A 22,728-nucleotide genomic window follows, 5' to 3' on the forward strand; every position below is an offset into this window, starting at 1 on the left:
GTAATTTACGAAACACAAATACACTCATTGTAATATAACCCCAAATACTAAATTTCCTCTACAGACAAGGAAAACATATACGTCATCAAAATAAATGAATTCATACCAATCAGAATACGTATATTACATAATTTGATGAAGGTAGGGGCGGCAATCGTAATATTCTTCTATTATATGATCGTTTCATAATACATTCTTGTATATTTCATACATTGCTTTGTTATATCAAATACATGTACAATGCTTTATCTGGATTTTATTATAATTCGGTTATTGTTAGTTTGTACTCCGTTGTTATTTTGTCTTTTATTAAAAGTTCATTTGTTCAATTGTCTTTGGTTTCATTTAAAGAGCATATATTAATTTTACCTTCTATAAATATAGCTAAAATATCTCATTTTTATCTTATAGTTCGTGTTATCATGCTATGAATCTTAGATAATTAACTCGAATTAAAGCATTGTTAGTTTCAATTCAACTTTTCCAATATTCATGTGTATATATATGTGTATGTGTATATATACATATAATGTATATATACACATATATCTACACATGTAAACATATACATATAATATATATATATATATATATATATATATATTGTGTGTGTGTGTGTGATACATACACACACACACACACACACAATTATAAAGACTACTACAGTATACACTCCTAACACTTGTGATTACGCTTGTCACCGCAAAGCCTAAATAACAAAGCTCTCCCTTGTCCCGGGTTCCTCTTATCGAAATCACATGATTCGTAACATTAAGCAACAGCCATCGCTTGATCTGCATTTTTCAAGGAAGAAGAAGATAAGACGAGAGAGAGACACACACACCCAGTTGATTATACTGAACGTTCAGGTCCCCTGCGAGTAACACAAACAGTTGCGTATGTCTTTTCCAGAGCCTCGAGGTAGCACGTCTGGAATGAAGCTTCCTTCCCGTTCTTCTTCCTGGAGTTAGAATCGCCGCTCTTGCAGAATTCAAGAGTCAAGATGGTAAGGGATTTATTGTTATCATTCAGAGATATTTATTCTTATTTTAAGCGTGCTGGCTTTCCTGCTGTAACACAAGCATGCAAGGACATCAAGAACGTGTCCCTCGGCTAATCGCAAGCATTCATATGCATACATAAATGTCTGTATGTATTTATGTATAGTAGCTGACCTATCCGGCGCTGCCCAGGAAAACTGTGAATGACAGGCTAGGGCAAGGGGAGCAAAGAGGGACGGGGAAGTGGACGGAAGGGGAGGGAGAAAGAAGTGTATGGATAGGGGGATGGAAAAAGAAGGGAAGAGGGATGGGGTGGTGGAATTGGGAGGGAGGAGAGGGATGGGAGGAGAGGTGAAGATAGAGAAGGTGGGAAGGGGAAGGGGAAATTGGTTTCTCTATTAGAAAAAATCGTCTCCACTGAACATAAGAAGCCTGTTTCCCTTTCAACAACAGTCAGACCTTTTATCGATTGTGTGAAATAAACTGCACAGCAAAGCAGAGCAGAATCATGCAAGGATATGTCTTCAGCAAACTGTACGAATCTGTAGTGGATTTAGTATACATGAATGTACTGCTAACTCACTACTGTACTATACTTCAGAAACTGTCCCCTCTTCCCTCCCCCTACCCGTAGCCTGTCACTCACAGTTTTCCCAGGGAGTGCTGGGTAGGTCAGCTGGTATATATAAGGCTATAAACCTTTCAATCCGTCGAGCTGTTTAGTAGTGACTGAATAACAGACAGACAGATGGACATAACGCCCATTACAGTATGATATATATATATATATATATATATATATATATATATATATAGTATATATATACATATATATATATACATATATGTATATATATATGTAAATATATACATATATATATATATATATATATATATATATTGTAACATAAAAAAAAAAAATCTCTCTCTACGGTAAGGATTTACGAGGAGAATATATCAGGAAACAGACACAACTCACTATAAACTTAAAATGTACTTTAATAACAACTAGTAAGGAAATAAAGTCACAACAGAACATTAAACAAAGTACGGACGCTTTACACAAAAGCAAAGACTCGCTATACAGCACTTCATCAAGACTACTAATCACTAATCACTGCATTTTACAGTATAATACCCAAGTCACAAAGCTTTACATCAACACAACATATAATTCACTGTAACATCAAAAGTTAGTGGCAACCAACGTTACATCACACAAGAAAACGTCCAAATGGATAAACAATACATTACCATATATTCCTCAAAACTTGATACACTATTATAATCACTTGTTTGTTTCAGCTCCAACGAAAATCATCGTTTTGGGCCTTTATATACCCGACTCACGCTAGACATCCATGGACCAAATATCATTTTTTCGGTACATTATCCTTGGCGACTACCGCTTACGCCAAGCGCTACTGCCATCTGTTGTCTAGTGTTACACACTTTTTTTGTATGCAAATATCAATTTCAACCTTTTATGCAATTTTACATTCAATAAATCAATATTCCTTTACATCCCCCCCTTTTAACTCAGCGGCTCTCTCCTCAGTCCATGCTGAATTTTCAATCTTACAGTCTTAAACAATAGCTACTTCCATTTAGCTAACTGTCGGAGACTGCCACGTCGTTGGTAACAAGCACTTCCTTTAAATAATCAACAGATCTAGAGAGAGAATCTGCAATGACATTTTCTTTGCCTGCTATATGGTGAATATTTAGTTTGAATGGTTGCCAAAAATAAGACCATCTTAAAAATTCTCTTATTGTTGTGCTTACATTTTATAATAAAGGTTAAAGGGTTATTATCAGTGTATACGTCTATTTCAAAGTTACTGTTAAGCAAAGTATATCTCAAAGTGCATTAAACTCAAAATTAAACTTAAAGCTTCTTTTTCAACAATACTGTAATTTAACTGGTGGCTATTAGATATTTCTTTGAAAAAGTAAGATACGGGTGTAAAACACCATTATGTTCCTGTAATAAAATACGCTGCCAGCTCCTACTTCACTGGAGTCTACCTGTAACTTGAATGGTAGATTAAATGTCTGGGGATTTCAGCACTGGCTAGACATTAACATGAGCTTAAGTTTATTAAAGGCATCGTCCACATTCCTTTGACCACACAAACTTCACATCCTTTTTTTCAGCAACTCTGTTAATGGGTAGCTACATCTGAAAAGTTCTTACAAAATTTCCTGGTAATACCCCACTGTTCCCAAAAATTTTCATCACTCCACGTTTAGATGTAGGGAGGGTCAATTCTTATGACCTCAATATGACAATCAACAGGTTTCACTTGGCCACTTCCTATTTCATGTCCTAAATATTGAACTGTAGTTTCCAATTCACATTTGGCAAGGTTTATCGTAACATTAAATTCTATAACCTCTTAAAAACATCATATACTTTTTTAATGTGATCTTCCCAGGTTTCTCCAACAATATAATGTCATCTAAATAAACAAATACACCTTCGAAATCCTTCAAGATATAATTCATCTGACGTTGGAATGTCAGAGGTGCATTACATAAACCAATGGCATTACCTTATAAATTATAAAGTCCATGGGTGTAACAAATGCAGCAATATCCCTGCTGTTTTTGTCTAACTCAATTTGATAGTATCCTTTCAATAAATCAATTTTACTTAAAAAAGGAAACTTTGCTACATTATCATTATATCTTCTACTCTGGCATAGGATATGAATCTTTTATAGTTACATTATTTACCTTTCGATAGTCTGTACACATTCTTGCACTTCCGTCAGGTTTGTCGACTAGAATACATGGCTAGCCCATTCACTATGGCTTTCCTCTGCTAGTCCGTGTTTCAGTAATAAGCAACTTCGGTCTTTAACTGTTGTTGTTGCCTCGGCGACATTCTGTATGGACGCTGACTTATTGGCGTCTCTTCTCTCAACCTGATTTTATGCTGTACTCCTTTTATCCTTTTAGGATGGTCTGAAATAGATCTGAAAGTTTTTTGAATTAGCACTTTAAAATCATGCTGCTGTTTCATCATATAATGAATACATAACTTCCTAAATCTTTCATCATCACTCAAATAATCTGTATTTTTAATCTAAGTTCAATTTCTTCTTCAACGTCTTTTTCATCATCCTTTTCTTTTGCAATTGACAACACTCCACTGGATTCGTTATACTTCTTTAATTTGTTAATATGGAAAGTTTTACTTTCCTCCGTCCTGTAGGAAATTGAATTCGATAATTAACATCACTTTCTTTTCCTTCACCGTGCAAGGTCCTATATACTTCTGGTTAAAAACCTATTACCAGCTGTAGGATATTACTACGAAACCTATCTCCTATGTCGGGTTCACGTTTTGCAGCCTTTTTGTCGTAGTTTCTTTTCATCTCTTCTTGTACTACTTTGAGATTCTCATGTGCTACTTTCCATATTTCTTTATTTTTCCTTCATTTCTTGTAACGTGATAGAATCCTTCTCATCTGAAATCAACTGATTCTTTTATCACCTCCATGGGTGACCTTACCTGATGGACATATACTAACTGAAAAGGAGAATAACCAACGATGAATGTACGCTATCACGAAACGGCAAATAGCAACATTGGTATGGTAGACATCCCATTCCTTTTCATTTTCACAACAGTACGTGCGAAGCATGGTTTTGGAAGGTTCGATGAAATCGTTCGACCACTCCTTGGCTGTGGGTGATAAGGAGACGATAAACAATGCTTAATATTCTGACGGGCTAAAAATGAGGTAAACTTTCTAGACGTAAAGTTGGTTCCTTGGTCGGTTTTGACTTCTTTTGGCAAACCTACCAGCGAGAAGAACTTGTTAAGCGCTTCAATTATCTTATCAGCACTCACAGTTCTTAAAGAATAGCCTCTGGAAATCTGGTAGCGCTACACATAATTGTCAGCAAATACTCGTTATCTTTGCTAGACCTAGGCAGAGGTCCTACACAATCCAAAACCAGTTTCTCAAAGGGTTCTCCTGGAACTTCAATGGGTTGCAATGGCATCACCTTAGGGTCATGTGAGCTTTACCTACTTTTTGACATAAATCACAATTTTTACAATATTCACTACAATCTTTCTGCATCTTATGCCAAAAAAAATACCTTAATAATTTCTCATAGGTTTTGTTTATACCTAAATGACCAGAATAACTACAGCCATGAGCAATACCTAGAACAAAATTCCTATAACTACTTGGAATGACCACTTGTTCTACAACATCATTAACATTTCTACTCGTGAACTTCCTCATTAGGATTCCATCCTTTAAAAAGTAACACTTGCCTTCCTTCTCGATATCATTTATATCAAACAAGGGCATTATCTCTTATTACCTTCAATTATCATCTTCAATTTGAGATTTAACAAATTCTTCCTTATTAACTTTCAGCATTCGCAAAGGATACTGACTTTACTTATTGTAGTGTTTTTCCGGACTATCTTTAAACAAGTTTGTAAATCCAAACCAGTCGTCATCATTTACCTTCCTTCGGCACTCTTACTTCTTGTAGTAACTGCACAAGCAGGAAATAAGTTTGGAAATGTACATTCAACTTCTGTAATAAATGAAGAATTTAAAGGGTTTTTCTGTCAAAATTGGATTACTGCTACCAAAAACTTTGTCTCCACATACATCATTTCCAAGAATTAACTCTACTCCTGACACTGGGATTTCTCTCACCAAAGCAATTTTAAAATATCCCAAATTAACGGAGTTTCTAACCTTACTTCTACTAATGGAGCTGAAAATTCAGGTCCAAACCCACGCAGAAGTACATACTCTCCAGTATCCTTCCACTGTCATACATATTTCTTATCATTACAGACTGTACCGCTCCGGTATCTCTTAACCACCTTACTTTCCTTTTTTCAACACAAGGGAGGTGTAACCAACCATCTCCCATAAAAGGGTCATACAATTCAGTACCTTTGGGATGTGTACTTCTCTTAGGTAGTCTCACTCCATTTCCTTTTACAATATCCTCAATACAACCAACATTACTAACATTTGAACATCATTGTTACCTATTTTGTAACCTATATTCTCATCAACATCACATATTATTATTAACTGTCTATGCTATCGTTACAATACCTCTTACCTGGCCTAAGGGGAGAAGCAAACAAACAAGGACCTCTGTCACCACATGCTTGTGGTTGATTGTTCAACAATGCATGGTATTTTCAGGTTTATGATCATCCTTAAAATGTAACAGGTTTATCTTTAACTTTATTTACCACTTGAATTGGACGGTTTATTTGTGCGATGTGGACAACTCCTACTGATGTGTCCTGGTTTGCCACAACTGAAACATACAAAATCTCTAAAAATTTTCGCCTATATTTTGGTAACTAGGTGTAAACTGATCATTTACACTGTATCCTGCTTTTCCAGCACTAACACTAGGACCAGAACTATATGACTTGCCCTTCTACTACCTCTATTAAAGGATTTATTATAGACTCCACGAGATGATACCTGTGAAACTCGTAGTCTTACCTTGTGCCTTGTATTTTGCTGCTCTTCCCAAACTCTGCTCCTTCCAATTTTAGGAGTGACGTCAGTATTATATAGCTTATGGGTCAATGCATAATTATCGACAATCTAGTGGCTTCATCCACATTATCTACATCACGTTCATCCAAATGATGTTTTAATAAGTGGATTAATTCCATCCTTGAACTGCTCAAGCAAGATAAGTTCCTGAAGTTTACCGAAATCACCATTAACTTCTCGGGCATTCATCCACCTATCATACCACAGGCGTTGTTCCCGTGCATACTCCATATGAGTACGACTGTCTCTTTTTATCCAGCGTTCTGAACTTCTCTCTATACCATCTCTGGCACCCATTCATAAGCTTTCAAAACTTCGGATTTAACTCTCTCATAATCCTTAGAATCATCTAAAGATAAGGCAGCAAATACTTCCTAGCCTTTCCTCGAAAGGAGGTTTGAACCAACGTGCTCCATAGTTCTCGGGGCGGCATTCACGCTGTTCTGCTACTTTCTCAAATTGTAAAAAAAATGCATCTACTTCATTTTCAACAAAATTGGTACACTTTTTTACCGCATTGTCTACTCTAAAAGATTTTGGTATTTTCTCTAAGACTTTCTTCTACTTCATTTTCTTCATCCTCTAGCTCTATCCTCTTTTGCTCAACTTCAGCTTCTACCTTCTTTAGTTCAACAGCTTTCTTTCAAACTTTCCTCACTCTCCTTTTCAGCTCTCTCATTCTCTAATCTAACTATTTGCAAATGAATCTGCATCTGCTCAACACTCATTCCTTCATAACAAGTTTGGGGACTTTTTTGGTTTAACCTTGCGTGACTTGGTTTTTTCACGTACGGCTTTGGCACCTTCCTCTTCACTTGCACTTCCCTCTGTATTATTCTCACTAGCGCTTTGCTGGCTATCAGCTTCTTCCTCTTCCAATTCATTAGTAACAACCCTTCCTTATCAGACAAAATGCCTAAAGTCATTAGCGCCTCACTTACTTTATTTGAGATTTCTTGCTTCCTTGCAAAATTCTGATACTTCTACATTATAGTACCTAGCTAGAACAATCCAGTCTATTTTAGTTATACCTTCTAACTTTTCACCACTAGGACTACGTATGAAATCTTTCAAATCAAACATCTTTAATAACCTGCTCAAAATAACACAGCAAGACAAATATAGCACTAACACTATCACAACTCTCCCCCCTCTCTAAAGTACATGGAAGTACTGAAAAGCCATTAACAGGTAGGCATACGTCAAGTTATGGTTGACAAAATGCGCTAACACGAGTGATAATTTTTGGTTTCGTTCAACAAGGATAATGTTATAATGATTAGGAATACGCTCGACATGAATAAAGCAACAATTAATAAGGATACGTTCGGGTTTCGTTCGATAGAATGAGTAAACACTGAGTATGGATATGTTCGAGTTTCGTTCGATAGAATGAGCAAAAACTGAGTAGGGATACGTTCGGGTTTCGTTCGACAGGCCCCCATGTAACATAAAAAAAAAAAAAAAATCTCTCTCTACGGTAAGGATTTACGAGGAGAATATATCAGGAAACAGTGACAACTCACTATAACTTAAAATGTACTTTAATAACAACTAGTAAGGAAATTAAGTTCACAAACAGAACATTAAAACAAATTACGGACGCTTTACACAAAAGCAAAGACTCGCTATACAGCACTTCATCAAGAACTACTAATCACTAATCACTGCATTTTACAGTATAATACCCAAGTCACAAAGCTTTACATCAACACAACATATAATTCACTGAAACATCAAAAAGTTAGTGGCAACCAACGTTATATCACACAAGAAAACGTCCAAATGGATAAACAATACATTACCATATATTCCTCAAAACTTGATACACTATTATAATCACTTGTTTGTTTCAGCTCCAACGAAAATCATCGTTTTGGGCCTTTATATACCCGACTCACGCTAGACACCATGGACCAAATATCATTTTTCGGTACATTATCCTTGGCGACTACCGCCTACGCCAAGCGCTACTGCCATCTGTTGTCTAGTGTACACACTTTTTTTGTATGCAAATATCAATTTTCAACCTTTTATGCAATTTTACATTCAATAAATCAATATTTCCTTTACAATATATAAAATTTTTTGTAAATATATATATGTGTATATATCCATACTATGATATATATATATATATATTTATATATATATATATATATGATATATATATATATATATTATCTATATATATATGTATATATATATAGATATATTATATAAATCATATATACTATATATATTATAGGAATATATATATAAATATATATAACTTATATGTATATATAATATATATATATATGTATATATATATATGTATTGTTATATATATGAGGTATATATATATATATATATATATGTATATATATATACTATATATATTGTATATATATATATATATATATATAATATATATATATCTATATATATATATGTGGGTGTGTGTGTGTGTATGTGTATAACAGACAGACAGATGGACATAACATCCATTACAGTATATATATATATATATATATATATATATATATATATATATATATATCATTATATGATAATGGCTGTTATGTCCATCTGTCTGTCTGTTATTATATACATATACATTATATATATATATAATATATAGTATATCCATATATATATATATATCATACTGTAATGGGTTGTTGTCCATCTGTCTGTCTATTCAGTCATACTAAACAGCTCGACGGATTGAAAGGTTTATAGCCTTATATATACCAGCTGACCTACCCAGCACTCCCTGGGTAAAACTGTGAGTGACAGGCTACGGGTAGGGGGAGGGAAGAGGGGACAGTTTTCTGAAGTATAGTACAGTAGTGAGTTAGCAGTACATTCATGTAATTTAAAATCCACTGCAGATTCGTGCAGTTTGCTGAAGACATATCCTTGCACAATTCTGCTCTGCTTTGCTGTGCAGTTTATTTCACACAATCGATAAAAGGTCTGACTGTTGTTGAAAGGGAAAGAGGCTTCTTATGTTAGTGGAGATGATTTCATTTTCTAATATATATATATATATATACACACACATATATATATATATATATATATATATATATATATATATATATATATATATATACATATATGCATATAGATGAAAATATATATTTATACATACATACACATATATAGATAGTAGATGAAGGCAGGCAGGAACACACAGAAATTTGACATTATGGCATTTATTCCGACGTTTCGCAACACATTATTGCATCCTCAAGGAATTCTACAATAGATGTAAATAACAATTTTTTTTAAATGTTTTAAAAATTACAAAATTAAAAACAATAGTTATCTATAAGTCAATTTAAAAGGTGGTCATATTTAAAACACACAATAAGTTAAGTTAAAACACAAGTTACATAACTTAAAAAAAACTATGAAATTGAACATTAATATACAAGGATTTATTAAAAAAAATAATAAATAAATAAATAAATAAATAAATAAATAAATAACTAAAGGAAGAGTGGAGCTAACCTGCCAGAACAAAGTCAAGAGTAAAACTAATAGCAGAAACGAAAAGTAAACAATAACAAAGTCAAGATGAAAAGGAGCTGAACAGCTGTGGACTGGGTATTTAAAACCGGTACAAGTTGTTTTATTTTCAACGTCTCTAAAATGAATAGGTCTTTAGAGTTGTTGACCTGTCCAATTATAGAGAAATCTTTGTATTCTATGTTTGCTTTACATTGTAAAGAATGATTTCTTATATTAGATGCATCTGGGTTGGACAGGCGACATCCCGTTCTGTGACTAACCCCCTTATGAGAATCGACTCGTACCCTAAGAAGACGCTTCGTGGATCCCACATAATTTCCCATATCACATCTGGGACAAGTATATTTATATACCACATTAGACGTCATCAAATTTGGGGCAGAGTCGGTCTTTTACTCTGAAAAGGGAGCCAATTGTAAGGGTTTTTTTTTTGGGAATCAAATTTACATCAAGGGCATTAAAATGTTCATTGATTATTTTAGTAATGCATGTACGGAAGTTGTCAGATTTTGTATGGAATGAATGCGTAGAATTTTTTCTTTGGAACGTTAAAACACAAAGGGCTGTTAGAGAACTTTTTCCTGAGTAATTTCTATGTGACCTTGTTAATGATCTTGGTAGGGAAACAGTTATCGTTAAAACATTAATAGAGGAAGGTGATTTCGTTGTGGAAAAGTTGCCAGTCTGAAGTGAGTAATAGTGCCCGATGAATAAGAGTATAAACAGAATTTAACTTAAAGTTATAAAAACAAAAACTATAAAAATTGGAGCCAAGACCTGTAAATGTTTTCTTCCTAAAAATAATGGTGTTAAAACAGTTATTATCCCTAGATACCAAAACGTCTAAAAATGGTAAACGACACTCATGCTCCTTTTCGATAGTAAACGTGATGTTAGGGTGGCGTGAGTCAGCAAATTCAAGGAAAGACTCGGAGTGGAACTCATGCCTGAAAAGGGCAAAAGTGTCGTCCACGTATGGGGCATAAAATAGGGGGCAGAAAGATAATGGGCAATCAATCATCAAGCATGGATTCCTCCAGGGAACACACGAAAATATTAGCGAATGTTGGGCCAAGGGGGGAGCCCCATAGCCATCCCTTCTACTTGCCTATACAATTTCCTGTTAAAAACAAACGCCGTTTCCAGCACAGCCAATTCTAAAAAAAGTTTTAAAAGCAACACGATTGAAATTACAAATCTTGGAATCGGGATCAGGAAATAACTTATTCAAAATAATACCAATAGTTTCTTTGACAGGTACGTTAGTGAATAGGGACTCAACATCAAGGATGGCCATAAATAAGTCGGGGTCTTGAGGTAAAATTAAATCTTTAAATTTGTTAGAGTTTGGCAAAGTATATTTATTCTTAGTCAGAGGCTCCAATAAGGGGACAAGGTACTTAGCTAGTTTGTAATTAGGAGTTTTGTATGAGGCCAAGATAGGCCGAAGGGGAGCATTGGGCTTATGAATTTTTGGAAGCAAGTAAAGAATACCATAGGACGACCCAGCGCAAAAAAGCTCCTTGTAAGTGTCCTCGTTGATGACGCGATCGTTCTTAAGGGTACGAAGAAATCTATTTATTTCATCCTCAGTCTTGAAGATATTCTGGTAATCGGGAGTACCAATCTCTTGAAACTTAGTATGATCATTTAAGATCTCTTCCATTTTATTAACATAGTCTACTCTATTGAGGATAACAGTTCCCCTTCCTTCATCTGACCTCAAAATAATAATTTCGTCTCTTTTTGAGAGAGTTTTTAGGAGGTGCCCATTCTCTGTAATTGGACAGGTCAACAACTCTAAAGACCTATTTATTTTAGAGACGTTGAAAATAAAACTACTTGTTCCGGTTTTAAAACCCAGTCCTCAGCTGTTCAGCTTTTTTTTTTTATCTTGACTTTGTTGTTGTTCTTAACGCCTGTTATTGTTTACTTTTCGTTTCTGCTTTTAGTTTTACTCTTGACTTTGCTCTGGCAGGTTAGCTCCACTCTTCCTTTAGTTATTTATTATTATTATTGTTAATCTTTTCAAAAATAAATCCTTGTATATTAATGTTCAATTTCAATTGTTTTAAAAAATTTATGTAATTTGTGTTTTAACTTAACTTATTGTGCGTCTCAATATGGTCTCCTTTTAAATTGACTTATAGATAACTATTGTTTTTAATTTTGTAATTTTTTTAAAAGTTTTTAAAAAATTATTTTATTTACATCTATTGTAGAAGTCCTTGAGGATGCAATAATGTATAACAAAACGTCGGAATAAATGCCATAATGTCAAATTTGTGTGTGTTCCTGCTTGCCTTCATCTACTTAGTATCTCTCTCCCGAGTGGCCTCCTACTGATTTTGGAGACATAGATAGATTATATAAAAATATATATATCTAATCTATATACACATATTCTAAGCTGGTTATCTGGTGACAAGAAGAAGCAAAATTTCCTTCTTGATAAAAAGTTGAAAGATAAGAGGCACAAGGTTCATCTGGATCGAAAGCCTCGTCGGTCGACCGTCAGAACTATAGGTTCCAATAACATTTCTTTTCAGAAGAGCTTTACCAACGGATTCTCCTATTTTTAGAGGAACTACTAATCATCGGTCAGCTAATTGAGAGAAGATGTACCCAGATGATGCTGTTTTGAAATGTTCCCCAGTAAATTTACAAGAAAACTCTTCAGAATTTCGCCAAAATGTTTTAATATATTAAACTTAGTTTTCCTTTGGCAAGACGTTTTTCTATATTTTCAATCCCGTTTTGTTGTTGACCGGTGCAGAGATTTTCAACAATATTGTTAGGTTTCAAGAAGCCTTACTTCAGAGAGAGAGAGAGAGAGAGAGAGAGAGAGAGAGAGAGAGAGAGAGAGAGAGAGAGAGATTGTTTGTCCAAACGCTGAGAAGGTAGGTGACAAAACTAGCGAAAATGGACTAAGTTCATGATGAGTTTAGTAGTGGACTGATGGGTGTAACGAAGCTTCCTGGGAGGAGTGACCGAAAGAGTACTGGTAGAAAACAGAGTTGGAGAGAGACATCTCCAGAAGACAGACAAGCACTCGATCGCTGAGCAGAAGTTCTGACTGATGCAAAACTTGATGAGGAAGGGAAAAAGAAGGAAGCACCCGGTTAGAAGAGCAGTAATGCAGACAGGGGCTGATATGGACAACTTAAGAAGACTAATTACTGAGTTGAGGAAAAGAAATCCAAATGAAACACCTAATTTCTAGAAGATTCTAATCTTTTAAAAACAGATTTATGTAGAGGGTGTTTAAAGTATTGTAAAGAATAAAAATGCTGCCCAACATACTGTCTAGATTCTGAAAGAATTTGAATTATTTTGATATGAAATAATTTTCTTTACTAATCTATATATTTTGTCCTTTTGTCATATTACGTTTGGGTGATGAGGCTCAAATCCTGAAGATTCAGGCTTCTAGTGTTTTAGTTATAGGATTAAGTTTTCAGCAAAAGTGGCGATCCTGATTACACAAGAAAACCATTGTTAGTATTGTTTCTTTATTCTGACAACCTGGCTCAGCAACTACATCACTTGAAGCAGCTAGCGTCACAAGATGAGAGATCTTTCAAAAGTAGGCCTAACCTTCATTAGACTGTATTGTATCTCGTTAAGTATATCTTAGTTTAACCAGACCACTGAGCTGATTAACAGCTCTCCTATGGCTGGCCCGAAGGATTAGATTTTTTTTTTTTTGACGTGGCTAGAAACCAATCAGTTACTTAGCAACGGGACCTACAGATTATTGTAGGATCCAAACCACATTATATCGAGAAATTAATCTATAATCTCCAGAAATAAATTCCTCTGGTTTGGCACTAGCAGCAGCAGGGAGTGAACTCGGGCTACCAGTAGGTGAGTACACAACGACTTCTCCAAAGAGAAACTATTTTATCTCTTATATCTAGATTGTGTGTATTGTATTGTCTCTTTGTATATTATTATTATTATTATTATTATTATTATTATTATTATTATTATTATTATTATTATACTTGCAACTCAATAACTTTCTCTGATTCTGCGTGACTCTCTAGCAGATTTCTGTCCAGTACCGGTGCTAGGAATTGCGGGGCCCAATCAGAAAATCACAGAAATTAAGAATATTTTTTTTTTTGTCTAATATAAAATGGAAATTTTCTGTCAGCATGTAGTAAACAAAGTACAGACAGTAACATACACAATCTAGATACAAGAGATAACATGATAAAAACAATGAATAATCGGCAATATCCACACAGTTGCTGAGGTAGTATAAATGATAGTAATCATAATAATGGTATTAGCAGTAATAATATTTAAAATATTTAAAAGTAATAAAAACTGCTTTTGTTTGTTTGTATGGTGTTTTTACGCTGCATGGAACCAGTGGTTATTCAGCAACGGGACCAACGGCTTTACGTGACTTCCGAACCACGTCGAGAGTGAACTTCTATCACCAGAAATACAATAATAACTGGTGAACAGATAGTATATAATTAAATTGCTTGCAGTATTCAGGTCCAGAGGTCTAAATACGAAAATTGAATGTAGAAAATTTCTAAATTGATAATAATCACAGTAAATAATAAAAAAAGTAAAATATCGGTAATAACAAAACCGCAGAAATATAATAATAGTGACAGCTTCTGCAGATGGCACTTGGTCAAGACAGAGATTAAGTCATGTAGGGAACAAGCGCCTCATATTTTCCCATCTTTCCCACAGTTTAGATCTTCTTCTTGCCTCACTCCTTAGGATGGACATTGTTCACCTTACAATGATTTTTAAGTTGTCCAGGCAGTTTTCTGTGAACATCTGTGTGGCAGATTGGTATCCAGGAGTGTTTGTGAGGCCTCTCAAAACGTCATTGTGCACAACAGTGACGCATCTTATGGTCTCTCGGGTATAGTTCATCCAGAGGTAACACCCATAAATACTGTAGCAATACGAGCGGAAGAGCAGCAGTTTCACGTCTCGGTGACAGCAGAAGGCAAACCTCCTTGCAATCATGTTGCCAGTTGCACATAGTTTACGACGCCTCTGTTCAATATCTGCCGTCTCTTTTAGGTCGTCCGCGATAATGTGACCTAAATACGGAAATTCATGCATGAATTGTAGCCGATGATTTCCTTGGAAAATTTGTGGTCCTGCAATATGCTTAAGCGATCTCGGGAGCATCCATATGCATTGGGTCTTGGTTTCGTTGTATAGGATATAAAATTCCACTGCAAATTGGCGGCAAGTGTCGATGAGTCGTTGAGACCTTCCACTGATGGGGTAATTGGGGTAATAAGAACCATATCGTCGGTGTAAGAGAGGTTGTTTATAGTTGTTTCGTTGACAGTTCATCCGATTTGACATTCAGGGCATCTGTGTACGTTGTGGCGGGATGCACTAAAGCAACCCCCACGCCCTGGATCCTCCTTACAGACAATAGTCTCCTCACTACACAACTTTCTACTTGCGTTATCTGTAACCAGACTCTTAGATGAAAGAATATTTAAACTACTCAAATACCTTAATGCTATATTTCCTAACATATAACGCTTGAAAACCAATAACCAAGCAAACCCACAACCTAACATAAACGAACTCAACACAAGATTGCATGACACACATATAAGTGGCCTTATAGGCAAATAGTGCCTCCAGCACTCCAACTATGGCACTTGAGCCACAGTACCGTGACCAACGGTACTTCCATGTCAATCGTACTATCTGTAGTGAATATCAATTCAAATTCGTTCCAGTCGTCAACTTCAGGAATATCTATCCTCCAAGAACGATTCCACTCTCAATTCCAAGGTCAGCCATAGTCGTCGTCATCAATCTAATCAAGGTTCGTTCCGAGTCGTCAAAATCAATTGTACAATTATCCAAGAGCAATCCAATCCGTTATCCAATTCCACGCAATAGTCCGTAATCCAGTACTATATAAAAACAGGAAGACAGGGGACATAACTTCCTTATCCACAGCTTAGGTGACGAGCACTGTATTATAGAGGAAGGTTAAGGAGGTACTGCAGTCCTGTAAAGAAATGTCAATCATCACTAACATTCAAAACTAACCCAACAAACAAACAATTACAACCTAATCCTATCACTCACATCCACACTAAAAAACAAAAGTACTCACTGTCAAAATCAAGACAGAGATAATCCAAAAAAGATAAATAATCCAGGCGGTCGAAAACACATTCACTTCTGCTGCAGCAAGAACCAAAAAAAGCACTCATTCGAAACACTCGCTATCGCACTAAACCACAAAAACAAACAAAAAACAAACAACTACCTCAATTACACTCACAGTTGTTTCTATCCCAAACTACTGCTCCACCAACCACCGCTCTCCTCTCTCTCTCATCCGTCCTCTCTACTCTCTCTCTCTCTCTCTCTCTCTAACTGAAGAATTTGGCAACACAGAAAATTCAATCCTCCATAACGTATCAACAGGTATGAAGAGAGAATGCCTCCTTGCCGAAGCGCGTTTTGGGAGCCGAAGGTGTACAACAATGCGTTACCCCATTTGGTACAGAATTGCTGTGTGGAGAACCAGCAATATAAAATGCCAATTACAGATAGAGGCGTGCCTCTTTTTGCAGCTTCAGGAAGAGCTTCACTTAGTTTACTCTGTCAAATGCTTTTCTGACGTCTACAAAACATAGGAAAATAGGAGAAGCTGATGATAGGTATTAGTTCAGCAATTCTTTCAGTATATAGAAGCAGGTGTCGTTTGAGTGGTTCGCTTTGAATCCGAACTGGTTGCCAGTGTTGTGTACTAGAAAGGGAAGAAGTCTCACCAGAAGAACCGACTCAAGTATACCTTCGACGCGATCCTAGTGATTGCAATCGGGAGGAAATTGCCAGGGTCAGCTGCATCCTCTAGCTTGTTTTTGATAAATGTTATCAAGTGAAGAAAGAGTATGGAGTCTGGAAAAAAAATGGGTGAATTATGCCCGCACTGAATAGGGCAGCGAGCGAAAACGAGGTTTGACGAAGGAAAAGATTATTTTTGACCAAGGCAGACCTAGGTCACTCATGGAGGACTATTCACCACCTGTACAGGTGGGTGCGACTCTCGAAATAATTATCAAGAAGTCTAAATAGACCAAAAAGCCCAAAGGGCTCTCTTACAGGCTAAAAGCATGTATATATAGAGAAGTGACTTTGAATTTCAGGTCTGCCTAATAAAACAACCATTCCAATGTCAAAAACCTCACTACTACAGGCAAGGAGAGCCGTTCCAAGAAGAAGAACAGCGCAATCCATCCATCAACTGTTACCACTCATCACTACCATGTTCACTATTGAGTCAATATATAGTGGTTATCAAACTGTGTGAAATGCAAATGGAAAGAAAACCATGAAGGGTGGGGTCTGAGTGACCCAGGTCTGCCTTGGTCAAAAATAATCTTTTCCTTCGTCAAACCTCTTTTTTGACCGAAGGACAGACCCGGGTCACTCATGGAGTACTTACCAAGAGTCATAAAAAGGGAATTTTATGACAAGGGAAAGAAGGGAAAGGAAACAGCTGATGGAAGAGGGATATCTCTGAAAAATAGCTATTTGATGTATCCTGAGGTAATATCATTGGACAATGCGAATTAATGAGAAGTATTCAATAATACTATAATTAAATATAAGTATTCTGTATCTTAACCCTGTTAAGAATAGAATAAAATAAAATGCAGTAAACAAGTAGTTATTTACTCAAAAACCCTTAACCAAATCATAATCCACAGAAACTCAAAAATTTATTAAGGCAGACCTAAAAGATAGGTATCGGTTCTAGAAAAAATGAGAGTATACATATTATATTATACTTAAGAAGTAGAATACCAGGAATCCAGTTGACACCATGACATCAACACCATTATGTTGTTAACACAGACATAAATTGCAATATAAATATATACTTATAATAGAAATATATATTTAGAAAATATGAAATAATACCTTATGTACAAATAGATAAGAAATGACGTATATAAAACAAATTAATTAAATTTATGAAGATAGGCTTCCAGATTCAGAACCCAGCACAACAAAAGACGAGGAAATGCTAGAGGTCTGCTTCAACTAATGTTTCTGAAAGCGTTTATAGAAGACCATCCAACAAGATCACAAATTCTTTTGCTATTCATACCTTTTAGGAAAGCAAAAGAAGTTGCGACTTTTCTCAAATCTTGAGTTCTGGGAAAGGAACCTGGATCAGCCCAACGAATAAATTGACACATAAATAGTCTAAACTTATTAATTGCTATGTCAGAAAGGTTTTCTGGGTGTAAAAAATTTTAAAGGTACAGCGCCTCAGTGGCATGGTGTTGGCGGCCCACCTCGGTGGTCGCGAGTTCGACTCTCGGGCACTCCATTGAGGTGTGAGAGATGTGTATTTCTGGTGATAGAAGTTCACTCTCGACGTGGTTCGGAAGTCACGTAAAGCCAATGGTCCCGTTGCTGAATAACCACTTGTTCCTTGCAACATAAAAACACCATACAAGCAATCAAAACAAGGTACTTTCCCAAATTATGCACCGGACATAAACGATGATGACCTCCTTTATCATCCTTAAGTATAGTGATAAAAATCGGTTCACGTCTAGAATTAGGACGTTCATTCTTGGCCAAAAAATTCGGATTGGGAAACAGTCTGATCCCCTCTGAAGAAAAATCAAGAAATTCATCTGAACTCAGTAGTGAATGGATTTCACTAATCCTACTTCCTGAAGCTAATGAGATTAGAAACAATGTAATATATAAACTTCTTTAACACAAGGGTTCTCTTGGAACCTTGAAGACAATGCAAAGTTTAAAAACCTTATCTGAAGACCAAGAAATTTTTGTACAAGGCATATTTGGTTTGATGTTAAAAAGGGCTTTAATAAATTCTGGAAATGGATGAACCGATACATCAATGTTGAAAGCAAGTTTAAGAGGTTTAGATAATGCAGATATATAAGTTGAAATTGTGGTAGGAGATACAAGTCTGTCATTAAAACGATTTCTCAGAAATGCTAAAATAGTTACCCTGAAATCATACTAATATTATTAGATCTAATAAAATGACAAAAGGAGTTCCACACAGTCTGATATTGTCTACTGATAGAAGTTCCTGAGGATTTAAAAAAAATTCTTGCAGAATCACTAGAGTATAATTTGCTATAAATCTTAATCATAGAATCCAGCATGCTGGTTGGAGGAACAACTTTATGAGGCACAAAAGCAACGATTCCTCCCAACTATACTCTGTTTTTTTTTCATCTGTCCATCTGCCTGTGGTGTTTTTGTATGGCAACACTGCGTCCCGGGCTTTAGATAGTTACGCTATGTGTAAGTTTTAGGTAAATAAAAGGATATCTGGGTGTACATTGCAACTGAAAAGTGTTTTAATAATTTACTGTATGCGAATTACACCGTTAATATTCGAAATAGGATATTATTATAATCGTTGAATGTAAGCTGAATGTGACTATCTAAAGCCCGGGACGCAGTGTTGCCATACAAAAACACCACAGGCGGGTGGACAGATGAAAAAAAACAGAGTATAGTTGCGAGAGTACTGGAATCGGGATTATGAGTCTTTCTTTTGCCCTTGCTGGCAATAGAGGGAACCATGGCTGGGCAGTCCATAATGGGGCTACCAGCATTGCTTTTCCCCTGAAGCTTTACAAATAACTGAGTACTCTGATCACCTTTGCTGAAGGAAACAGGTAAATCACTTGCCACCTGTTCCAGTCCAATATGAAGGCGTCGACCCCCACTGCCAGGTGGTCGATCACTAGAGAAACAAAGAGAGGTTAACTGGGAATTCTCTCTAGTGGCAGAAAGATCTATTTGGGGCATCCCCAACTGGAAGCAAACATAGTTGAAGGATGTCTGATCCAGAGACCACTCCGATGGTATTGGATGACTTCTGGATAACACATCTGCAATAACATTTCTCATCCCTGCCACGTGAAACGCTGTCATCGTTAGGTTCCTCCTCCGAAGAAACCTCAGAATAGAGAGAGTCCATTCGTTTAGAGGCTTTGATTTCGCGGACCCCTTCCTGTTTAGACAGGCCACTGCTGTTGTGTTGTCCGAGTGTAATCTGAAGTGGATCTCTGACTTTAGATTCAGCTTCTTAATGGCAACATACACTACAGGTATCTCTAAAATATTTATATGGCAAGCTGAAAGAGGATGAGACTATGCATCCTGAAACATCTGCCCTGCAGATGTGTGAATCCCTTAGCCTGTTGAAGGTGTCACGAGAATCCTTTTTACGTTGTAAAATTAAATTGGAAGTTATTTGAATTTGTGGGAAACTGGACATTTCGAATCTCTCTCTCTCTCTCCATGTATATTCTATTTTCTGCGTCATTCATGGAGAGAGAGAGAGGACTGACTTGGTGTTTTATTGGTGGTACCACATTTCATGTTAATTTTTATCACTGACTGAACGATGTTACAATGCTTACAATGTTATAGAGATTTACACATCGTTCTAGAATGACTTAGTATGTTAGCGGTCCCGTGCGTTCGCTATTTATGCGTTATTTAGGATTCTAGAAATAAATTTATTAAATTCGAAAAGAGAAGCCACGAATTACGACGGTCTTTCAATATTTCACCCACGAATATCACCTGATGACGACGAGGTACTCAGCACTTATAATTCTGTCGACATTTCTCAGGTGGCAATGTAGATCTTTTGTGTGACACATCTGCAGAATCTCAATTTCGTGCTCTTGGGCCCTTCTTGTGGGGGGGGGGGGGTGAAGGGGGTGGGGGGGGAGGGGGTTTGAGGAGAGATTGGGCTGGAGTTCCAATGCCTTCTTTGGGACGTGGGAAGTAAAGGTACTTGGTCCGCAAGTTGATTATTATCGGTGTCATCTGGAAATATCTTGTGTGCCTGGAAAAGAGAGAGAGAGAGAGAGAGAGAGAGACAGCCTGCTTGGAGTGTTTGACATCGTTGATGTGTGTGAAGTGTTTAACAGTATTCTACTGTTTCTGCTACTGTTAAAAATAGTAGTAATATTTTTACTATCCTGTGTCTGTTGTTACTAGAAGTAATAGTGGTGGTTGTAGTTTTGATAGAAATAATGATAGTATTCACATGAAGGATAATCACGTTCATAAGATTATATGACAGTTAAAATGTCGAGTGCTTGATTATTTCCGGTGAAATTATTGCAAAATTTGTCAAAATGTTTTGATTCCATTGAGGGGTCGGAGATGTATATTTCTGGTGATAGAAGTTCACTCTCGACGTAGTTCGGAAGTCACGTCAAGCCGTTGGTCCCTTTGCTGAATGGTTCCATGCAACGTAAAAACACCATACAAACAAAAATTACTGATCAAATTCTTGATCACCTTTCTTGTTCCTACTCTCTGCCTCTGTAATAACCTACTAGGTTCGTAAGGTTGTTTTCTAAATTAACATGAATTATCCGCTTGTTATTTTCATTCTCTCTCTGTTGACGTTTGCAAAATGACTGCCTCCTTAGTCATAACGTATCTGTGACTTTCTCTTTTATATTAATTCTTGGTTCTTATTTTTATCCTCCTATACGGAACAGTCACTTCCCCGTTGGGGGGTAGCGCCGTCGGTGGACTTCATGCGGTGCACTATAGGCATTACTTAAGGTGCTTTGCAGCGTTGCCCCCGTAGGGGGTAAGTGCAATGTAAGCATTACTTAAGGTTCTTTGCAGCATCCCTTCGGCCCCTAGCTGCAACTACTTTCAGTCCTTTTACTGTACTTCCGTTCATATTCTCTTTCTTCCATATTACTGTCCACCCACTCCTAATAAATGTTTTATAGTGCAACTGCGAGGTTTTCCTCCTGTTACACCTTTCAAACCTTTTACTGTCAATTTCCATTTCAGCGCTGAGTGACCTCATAGGTCCCAGTGCTTGGCCTTTGGTCTTAATTCTACTACATAGCTCTCGACTCAAACAGTCACTTGTTCAGCCTGTTCAGGAAAGTTAGGTATTTGTTATAGATATTAAGGTCAACTGAACAAGATCGGTATATATTGGCGAAGACACTCTTATATAAAAGCAACAAGTTCAAAATGGCATGATATTTCCTGAACCTTTATTTCTTACTTTGTTTTCCTTCGTAGTTTTCATTTAAGCGCGAACGAGATATATACCATTGAATATTTAACGTAATTAGGTTACCGTCTACTTCTGTTATGCCTTTCAGTATTTTGAATGTTTCTGTTAGTTGTCCTCGCAATCGTCGAGTTCTCAGCCATTCCTACATTTCTTACAATCTACATTAGCGTGCAGCTGGTGTCTGTGTATCAAGTTTCGTGAGGATGTTATAAAGTTTTCATGTTGTCTCAGGTTTATTAACTCTGACGTTTCGACATGTGCTCTAGCGGTCATCTACAAGGAGTGAAAGGACTGACATGGGAGTCACATGGGTAAGACACCAGGCGGTAAACTCTATATATCTGTCCTTAGGAAACTTGATAAGAAGAATAACATGCTGTACACTGTTGTGCATATATTTTGCCATCCTAACTTGCTGTATAAGTTTCTGCATTTCAAGCAACTGTGCAAAGTTAATTTATTATTCCAGCACTTTGATTGTCCTTGCTACCAGTGAAAGGAGGTGAAAAACACCTGGGGTGCATTCAGGAAATATTTA

General features: G+C 36.3%; 1 protein-coding gene across 3 annotated transcripts in view; it reads left to right on the top strand.

Moving 5' to 3' along the window:
- LOC135200107 (E3 ubiquitin-protein ligase TRIM13-like) overlaps positions 1–22,728 on the top strand; it is a 66,361-nt gene that overhangs the window by 20,784 nt on the left and 22,849 nt on the right. For 2 of the 3 annotated variants that reach the window (XM_064228437.1, XM_064228435.1), the window contains exon 1: positions 829–1,006. Coding sequence is in view for 2 of the 3 variants with exons in the window: in XM_064228435.1 (XP_064084505.1) it covers positions 1,004–1,006 (3 nt within the window). In the remaining variant the exon portion in view is untranslated. Of the gene's footprint in view, positions 1–828; positions 1,007–22,728 lie in introns of those variants that run through there. The other variant, XM_064228436.1, reaches the window with a different exon arrangement.

This window comes from Macrobrachium nipponense, chromosome 26 (genome assembly GCF_015104395.2).
Source record: "Macrobrachium nipponense isolate FS-2020 chromosome 26, ASM1510439v2, whole genome shotgun sequence".
Lineage (NCBI taxonomy): Eukaryota > Metazoa > Arthropoda > Malacostraca > Decapoda > Palaemonidae > Macrobrachium > Macrobrachium nipponense.